This window comes from Passer domesticus, chromosome 4 (genome assembly GCF_036417665.1).
Source record: "Passer domesticus isolate bPasDom1 chromosome 4, bPasDom1.hap1, whole genome shotgun sequence".
Lineage (NCBI taxonomy): Eukaryota > Metazoa > Chordata > Aves > Passeriformes > Passeridae > Passer > Passer domesticus.
This window is the reverse complement of record NC_087477.1, coordinates 71,420,103-71,428,812: the sequence shown is the minus strand read 5'-3', so window position 1 is coordinate 71,428,812 and position 8,710 is coordinate 71,420,103. Positions and strand designations below refer to the sequence as shown.

General features: G+C 41.0%; 1 protein-coding gene across 2 annotated transcripts; it reads left to right on the top strand.

Moving 5' to 3' along the window:
- Window positions 1–4,742: 4,742 nt before the first annotated feature.
- CYTL1 (cytokine like 1) lies at window positions 4,743–7,532 on the top strand. 2 transcript variants are annotated; one of them, XM_064419349.1, is made up of 4 exons: window positions 4,743–5,040; window positions 5,150–5,194; window positions 6,565–6,693; window positions 6,872–7,532. In XM_064419349.1, exons 1-4 carry the CDS (start codon window positions 4,900–4,902, stop codon window positions 6,953–6,955), a joined length of 399 nt encoding a protein of 132 aa, XP_064275419.1. In that variant the 5' UTR covers window positions 4,743–4,899; the 3' UTR covers window positions 6,956–7,532. The 2 variants fall into 2 exon arrangements, with proteins under 2 accessions (XP_064275419.1, XP_064275418.1); XM_064419348.1 differs by having other exon boundaries at window positions 4,751–5,043.
- The last annotated feature ends 1,178 nt before the right edge of the window (window positions 7,533–8,710 follow it).

The window sequence follows — 8,710 nt, the reverse complement described above, 5'->3', positions numbered from 1 at the left end:
AGGCGGTGAAGGCTTAAGCCTCTAAATCCTGCATTACTTGAATCAATACGCCTTGCAGTCACTGAAAAGAGTATCCCTGACAAGGCTAAACCACATAATCTCCCGTCTCCCTGGTGCTGATGGCCGAGTTCCCACAGTGTCTGTGGGAAATACCATTATCCCCATTATGGAGACAGCAGTCAGGACAGACACAAGCCAGGCTATGCCTGCACTGCAGTGACAGACAGACACTCGTGTGGACATCTCTGTGCTGTCCTGGGCTCCGCCATCCTCCAGAGCACCGTGTGCCCTCTGGGTGCAGGACACTGCTGCTGCCCCAGCCCCTGCTCTGCTCCAAAGGCAGGTTGGACACTGCCTGCAGAGAGGCTGGTCAGCACAGACAGTGCAAATTATTTGGTAACTGGTCTGAGGCAGCACAGGGAAATTATTCCTGTTCCCCAGTTCTGCTGGGCTGTCCTGTCTCTGTCCTGGACCACAGGACTCCCAATTTCCATATGCTTTTCTTCAGGGAAAGTACCCAGTGACAGGCTTGTGCTAGCAAGACCAACAGATTTCAGAACATTTAATTTCTTTTTCTGACCCAGATGACTGTACCTGCTTCTATAATTATTTTATGTAAGAACAGGCTATTGAGCAATAGCATTAGTTTCCTCAATATATATGCAAATTTTTAAAAATAACAACAACAATAAAGAAAAAAGAAGCCTGTACTATTGAGTAAGCAAAAAGGACTTTTGCTTAATTATCATGGGGAAATGTCCTTGCAGCAGAGACAGCTCTGAGATCCTGCCTGCCTGGTCCATTGCTCATGGCTTGGCCAAACCACACAGATCACCAGCAGAACCTTACTGCTATCAAGGATGAGAAAATAAAACAAAACATTTGGGATTAACTCCAGCTTCAAATGCAGTCACACAGTGCTGCCACATCAAGTTTTCCTCTGTGCCAGGAAATGCCAGCATTGTGCCCCAGCACCCCAGACTCAGGGCAATGTGTGAGGATGCACAACCTCTGCACTGAATTCCAGCTGATGTGTACAGAAAAATTCAGCAAAGTGTACTGTTGCACGGCAAGGAAAAACATGACAAACAGATGAGACCTTAACCAAGAGGCTGGGTTTCCAGAAAGTGTTATCCTGAGCTGGAAGCTTGCAGAGCAGTTCAGCCCTGCTCTGAAGCAAGTGGCACCTTCACCACTGCAAACAGCTGAGTCACTTTGGGCTTTGTGGTGCTGCTGAAATACACAGGGCTTTCTCTGTTTTGCTGTTTTTATGTTTTACCTTTCCTATTTTTCAATATAATCAGAAACGCATTTCATGAGGTGTCTCGTGACAGGCTCCAACTATTTTAAAATCAACATTTTCATTAAGCAGGTGGAGTTTGGTATTAAGAAATCAGTGACTTGAAAGGGCTTTTATCAAAAGTTGGCGGACACCCTGGTAGACTGCTCAAACATGGGAGGAATTTCTGGCTGCATAGTGAGTCCCTAGGCTTTTAGAAAAATATTATTGTTTGAGTTTTCAGTAAATTGGAAGCAAAAAGACAACATAGTCGAATTTTTCTTTTAATAAAGGTATGTCATTTTTATTAAAAATGTTATGCCGTTGTAGGCTTCTAAGTTTCTTCTCAGCCCATGTTTTTGCTTTTTCTATGGAATATTCCTGATATAACAGTAAATAAATGCACTGTGAAGAGCACTCAGAGATGTAGACATCATCAGCCTGAAGAGTTAATGCAAAATTGTGAGAGTGGTCCCAAGCCCTTGAAGCCCCATGCTCACTGAAAGGAAGAGCATGATAAAGATGTGTCTGTGCTGGAGATATCCACAGAGTGATAGTTATAACAAATATGGAGACACTGACTGACTCTTGTTCTCCCTCTTAATGCCAGCCTGAGCATTGTCCCACAGACTGGAAGGGCTGTAAATAGCAGCTTCTCCATAGAGGCAATCCTTAGGCAAAATTTGACTATAATATATTTTGATCCTTTCCCCCTTCCCCTCCTGTAGCTCTAAATTCTATTTCCATGTCCATTTTGAATATTGCCTCTAAGAGGCTATTAGCCTTTGTGAAGAACAGCTTGTGTTTCCCTGTTAAAGACCTTCTCTGCCCAAGGCAGGGAATGGACTAGAATTAATAAGTGGCTTTGCATAAGAGACTGGATAAAAACAGTCACTGAAAAGATTCTGGAGTTCCAAGGGCTGTGGTAGCTGTGTATCTGGCTCACAGTCGTGCCAGGTGCCTCAGACTGAAAGGACTCCCAGTGCATGGTGTCACTTGCAAGTTCTCCTGAAGTCACCACTGAGCTTCTTAGGGAAAGAAGAAATTATTTACTCATACCTGGACCATAAATTGAATTAACTCAGAGATCAAGGATAATCTTGATGAGCTACAAATAGAAATAACTGAGAAGAAAGTATTTGTCATTGTTTAACTGAATTGCAGATTCTGCATGCTGAGATAGGCAGCAGTGCTGATGAGATACTGGATATTGGAAAATACTCATTTGGGTCAGAGTCAACTATGCAAGTAAATCTGGCCCAAGGAAGAGATGTGGGTGAGGAAATTAAACTCCAGTACTTTGTGATTTTCAGGGGAAGAAAAACCCTGTACTCTTTCTGAGGGTAGCTGAGCAAAAACCTCACAGCAAATTATCTCAGCAATTTTTCTCTTTCACAAAATAGCTATTTGGGGTGGGGCTTTGTTGTGTTTTTCTTCTTGTTGTTTGGGGGGGGTTGTTTGGTGTTTTGTTGTTGTTCTTGTTGTTGGTTGTTGTTTTGTTGGTTTTGGTTGTTGGTTGTTTGTTTTGGTTTGGTTTTGATTGTATGGTTTGTTTTGTTGGTGGTTTTGCTTTGATTGGGTTTTGTGGGTTGTTTGGTGGGGGTTTTTTGTGGTTTTTTTTTTGTTTGGTTTGTTGGTTGGTTGGCTTTTTTGTTTTTAAATTTGATTAAGTGTTTTGGTGAAGACTGGATCCAGCCTTTTCTTTCCTAAGTCATCCTTGGCAGCAGCTGGGTTGCTGACTTGTAGTACTGGGAGACCATTTTATGCTGCTCAGAAAACTGCTGTTCTGGCAGAGCAACTGCATTTTAGCAGCTTGCCAAACATGGCTGTGATAGAAGGATAATATTTCACTCCTACCTTCAGCTATTCTTTACAGCAGTGAGATGGTGATTAAGAGTCTGTTTCTTCACTAGCAAGACTCCCAGTCAGAGGGATCCTTTCCTTGGACGTGCACCAGGTTGTCCAAGGCTTCCCGTCTCCCTCTGGCCTCTTCACTGACTTGCCCAGGCAACTCTTCCCAAAAATAGGATACAGTAGTACTAAAACACTCACAACCAGGACTCCCAACTTTTCTTTCTTCTCCAAGGACCTACCACTTTAACATTCAGGAGCACATGCTGTTACTAAAGCAACTTTTCTTTATTAAGGCAAAGTGCATAACGAGACAGTAGCACACAGCCCTGTTCTCCTATTTTCCCCCAGGTGTTATGGTGCATTTAACTCAGAGTTCTCTCCAACATATAGAGTATGCCTTTTTCTTCAAAACTAGTTTTTCCACCTTAAAATGAATCTTCCTCGTGTACTACAATGGGAGGGGACTGCACTACTTCATCAGATACTTTTTTGTTTTCATCAATACCTTATTAAAATCTGAATTTAAAAATTTGGGGGTGGCATAACTTTCAAAATAACCAGTTCTTCATTCAAGAGTACCTCCATTTTACAGGACAATTGACATATAAAACAACATATGTTCAGCTTCAGGGTTGTATCCCAGCATCTGGATTTCTCAGCTCTGTCTGGCATCTAATAAAAGAACAAAGCCCCATAAATTCAACCCAGAAAGCAAAATAACTGTTATACTTTTATCAAAGCCATATAGAGATGTATTCACTTTGCTTGAGACTATGAATATGTAAATACATTGGTCTTCCCAAGCAGCCATCACAAGCACTATTGTTTTGACTGACAAATTGTGAATAATAGAATCATAGAATGGCTTGTTTTGGGAGCATCTTTAAAAATCATCTCATTCCAACCACACTGTCATGGATGGGGACACCTTCCACTGGACCAGGTTGAGAGCACAGTCCAACCCAGCCTTCAACACTTCTGCAGATGGGGCACACACAAATTCTAGAGGCATCCTGTTCCAGTGCCTCACCAACTTCACAGGAAAGAATTTCTTCCTCATATCTAGCCTAAACCTAACTCTTTTTCAGTTTGAAGCCATTCCTTGTCATGTCACTACCTGTTCTTGTAAAAAGTTCCTCTCTATATTTCTTGTAGGCTTCCTTCAAGTACTGGAAGGTGGCAATTAGGTCATCCTGACATTTCTCCAGGCAGAACAATCCTAATTCTGTTAGCCTTTCCTCTTAGGAGAGCTGATCCATCCCTTTAATCAACTGGATGGCCTCCTGTGGACTCACTACAACAAGTCCATGTCGTTCCTGTGCTGGGGAAGTTTGCTTTTTGGAAGGATTTCTCTCTATCTGCAGCCTATGTAGTCCCACAGTTCCGGGAAGAGACAGGCTAGGGCCTGTGACACTTTGAGAACCCTTTTCCTTACACATATTTCTGTTGCTCATGATGCTCACTGTGTTGTTTTCTCTCTGGAATGAAAAGAGCCAGTGGTGTTTGTTTGTGTTACCCTCATTCCCTCTTTCCCTGCTCTGGGCAGGAAAGCTCTTGCAGCTCTGCCTCATAGGCTGGCAGGAAATTTAAGACGGCAGCAAGCTGCTGCTCGGACCACCCCCAGACTTTTCTTCCTGTTCATGCAGGAGGCTATTTAATTGAGAGCTGATTTGTCCAGCTTACTCACTGATGCTCAGCAGCACCCACCTAACCAGCAGGAGTGATTTTTTCCCTCCCTTCCTCCTCTTTTGGACACACTGCCCACGATGAAGATGCTGCTGCTCCTGGTTGCTCTGCTCTCTGCTGCCCTGCTAGCCACCGCTGCCCCTCCGACCTGCTACTCCAGGGTGCTCTCTCTGAGCAAGGAAATCACAGAGTCCTTTAAGGAGCTGCAGACCTCCAAGACTGTGGTGAGTCCACCTAAAAACTGCTCCTGCACAGACACTGCAGGTCGCCACTTTTGACGGAGATTTCTCTCAAAACAAAATCACGACGAGTCTTTCCTCCTTCCCACAGGACTCATGTGTGAGGACGCTGCCCAGGCTGTACTTGGACATACACGTAAGTTTGCACACTTCCTTCTTACTGTTGTGCAGGAAAAGCAGCTAATGAAAAGGGAGAATAACTCTTAATATTATACCCCAGAGGAGTGGTTTAAAAGGATTTTTTTTAAAGTTTAATTAAATGGATAGATGAGTGAAAAAAAAAAAGTCAGTGTGAACCTTATTAAAATCCCAATGGACTTTCTGAGATTTTACTTGATTAAAAATTTTAAATTAGGAAATCAGTGTTTTTAAATTATTACCATATGCACACAATTAATTTACTGTGACAGAGCCTTTTCAGAAGTTAAATAAGTGCAACAAAACTTTGAGTAATAGTGTAAAAGAAAAAATTTAGAATTAACTTTCTTTAACATTCTTCACTTAATAAATCTACTTCATTTTACATTCTGAGTGATTTTTGGCATTTAGCTTTAACAAAAAGCAGTGCAGGAATACCTTGCTGTCTTTTTCTCTTTTAAGGAGCTACTTGATGAATACAGAAAAAAAATTTTGCCTGAGGATATGGAAGTGTGATACTGAGGAAAAAAAAAACAATAATTGCCTCCCAGCTAAGAAAAAATAATCTGCACACACAGTTATTGTCCTAGTGTTCTGCAGTGGGATATTTGATATGTTTTGCTTCTTTTTCCAGTGTTCAGCAGAGTAGATAAAAATTAGAAAATATCAGACAAAACAAATTTCTGACACATTTTTCTATAAGCAACTACACCAAGTTTTGTAATTCAGGACATTCTAGATCCCATTTTCAGAGCTGCCAATATCTCACATCATGACAAAGACCAAGGAATATGATTCAAGTACCTCAGTTTCCCTGGCTTTAAAGCAAAAACTGGGATATTTATTTACCTGCTTCACAAGGATGTTGTTAAATTCATGTTGTCTGTGTTTTATTTTGATAGCACAAAGTCTGAGTTAAAAATTACTTCAAAAAATCAGGACAGGTCACAGCTTCTCCTGTTGTACAGGAATAGCGGAATCAGATCTGTGAGATCTTGATAATCTCTTCATCTGCTAAATCATGTGCTCTCTAAAAAGTGAGAGACTGCACCTATTCTGTAGAATACTCCACCTACTGTGGGAGCAGATTTGATTGTATTGGTGCTGTTGCCTCCTAAAGCATGTGAGAATTTAGCTGGCAGATTAACACTGTACATATACGATTTTCCAAGCACTTATTTGGACCAAACATCTTTGTTATGAAATACTGGTGATTGGTTTGCCTGACTGAAGGTTGCATAGATTACATGTACACAGAGGTAGGAATTCAAGGTTGTCACACAGCAGTAAAAATTTTGGAAGTGGTGGGCGAGGAACATAAATCTGTGTTTGTGCAGGGTTACACAGACCTCTTTTCGTGCTTTGCAGAATTACTGTGTCTTGGCAAAACTCCGTGACTTTGTGGCCTACCCTGGGTGTGACAGAGTGGTTGAAGTGAATGAGCTGAAGGAAAAAGCCCGGAGCCTGTACACCATCTTGATCTCCTACTGCAGAAGGGTAGGTCAAGATGCATCAACAGGGGCAGAGTCCCTGCTTTTAGCCCTGCCTGTTTCCACACTGTCCCCTGACCACCAAAACTGGATCAGGCCCAAGTTTCTCACTGTGCTGTCTTTTGCCTTCTTCCCTTCTTCTTTGTAAATCTTACCTTTTTTTTTTTTTTTTCCTGTTTCTCTAGGACCTGGTGTTCCTCACTGATGACTGCAATGCTCTGGAAATTCCTATTTCACCTCCCATTGAACACTCCATTGCTGAGAGCTAAAAGACAGTTAACCCAAAAGTTAGACCTGGGAAAGTTTCAAGGAGACCAAAAGTCAAAACATGTATATGCACTCTATAACATTAACAACTAAGATATTTTTCAAGCACACTAGCAATATAATCTCAGACCTACCCATTTTTCTCTGCCTTGGCAGGAAATGAATTGCATGCCTTGCATACCTACTGAGCTGCTAGGGAACCTACCATTAGGGAGCAGTTTTTCGTTTGGCAAGGTACAATATTTCAGCTTAGCCAAATGTATAAAGTATGTTTTGTTTAAACATCAGAAACTACATTTTTTTTATTTTTACTCTTTTATGAATAACTTGACTCATATATATGTTCTCTCTTGACTTAGCTGATTTTCTTGTATTAGATGGGCATGGAAGGGACCACATTTGTTTTTCTTAGAATGGCTGATAGAAGAAGAGTAATGCTGTACTGACAGATTTCTCTGCCTGTATAGCTTATATATATATATATATATCTTGATAGTTTTTGATGTCAGATTTGTGAGAATAGAGGTGAAAGAAACATGTCTCTGTGGAAAACGAAATAAAAACAGTATTCTAATCCAAGATGCTTGTGTTGCAATATATCTTTCAAGATCAAGCTGAAAGGCATCACTCTTACAAACTTTCTTTTCACAGTCACTTGCAAGTTGTTTTTCCCAGCATAACCTTTGTTTCCATAGCAATGCAAACTTTGTTGTGTCTGCATGCTTTCACCATGCGAAAGTTTCTACTAGTAAAATTTTTCTATACTAGAAACAATTTGTTTGCTGAAATTAGTGATTTGTTTTTAATAGTATTTCTGGGTTGCGAGATAAATTTTGAGCCAGAGGCTCAGAAAGCCTATTAAAATTTCAGACAGTTTTTTGAGACATAACCTGCATAGTTGAGTCAGTGAGATTAATAAAATTTCCAGACAGTAATTCCAAAGTCATGGGTGTCTTCAGAATGTGCAACACATGAGCACACATCTTCACAACCAACAGCTCTTTGGTGTCAAGAATAGAAAGCATATTCCCCATATTCCTGGAAGTAGCTGCTGTTACCTCAGACAATGCCTTCCTTCCCCCCAGTGTAAGTAATTCCTCTCTCTCCAGAACAGAATTTTTTGACCATTCATCTACAACACTGCCAGCCCTGGTGACTTTGTCAGTGGTCTCACCACGTTTTATAAAAGCCCCATCTTCTATAACTGGGTGTTTACACAAAAATCACAGCTGCTTTACTTGACATCCTGATGGTACAAATCAACGTTTGACAACTGTTCTGTAAATAAGTGAATAATAAGATTAATTCAAAGCAAAAAGAGTGTTGCTTTGGAAAGGGTTTTTTCCTTCATTATAGAATCACCTTGTTTTGTTGAAACTACTGGTCTGATTTTAGCAATGGAAAAGCAATGGAAAATTTGACTGTGTCTTTGAGTCATAGAATAAGGGTGGGAAAATCTGACACCAGGAGAGGTACAGGGGGAAGAAGTAAATGAGGGCTTTTCTTTCCAGTTTGTTTCAATTCTAAGAGCACATTCAAGGAAAGTGCCTATCAGACTTTATAATTCCCCCTTGAAGTCCTCATGTGTTAACCCTAACAATCCTTTAGATGAGCCATTCTGCCCACAGTGGTTTCACTCCAGTGTCTCTACAAGCATCTTGTAGAGACAGTAGCAACTCAGCAATCTAATCTAGTACCAGGCTGAACTCAAAAACGTGCAACAGCTCAGATGGTCCTACTATCAGGAAAATCTTTGC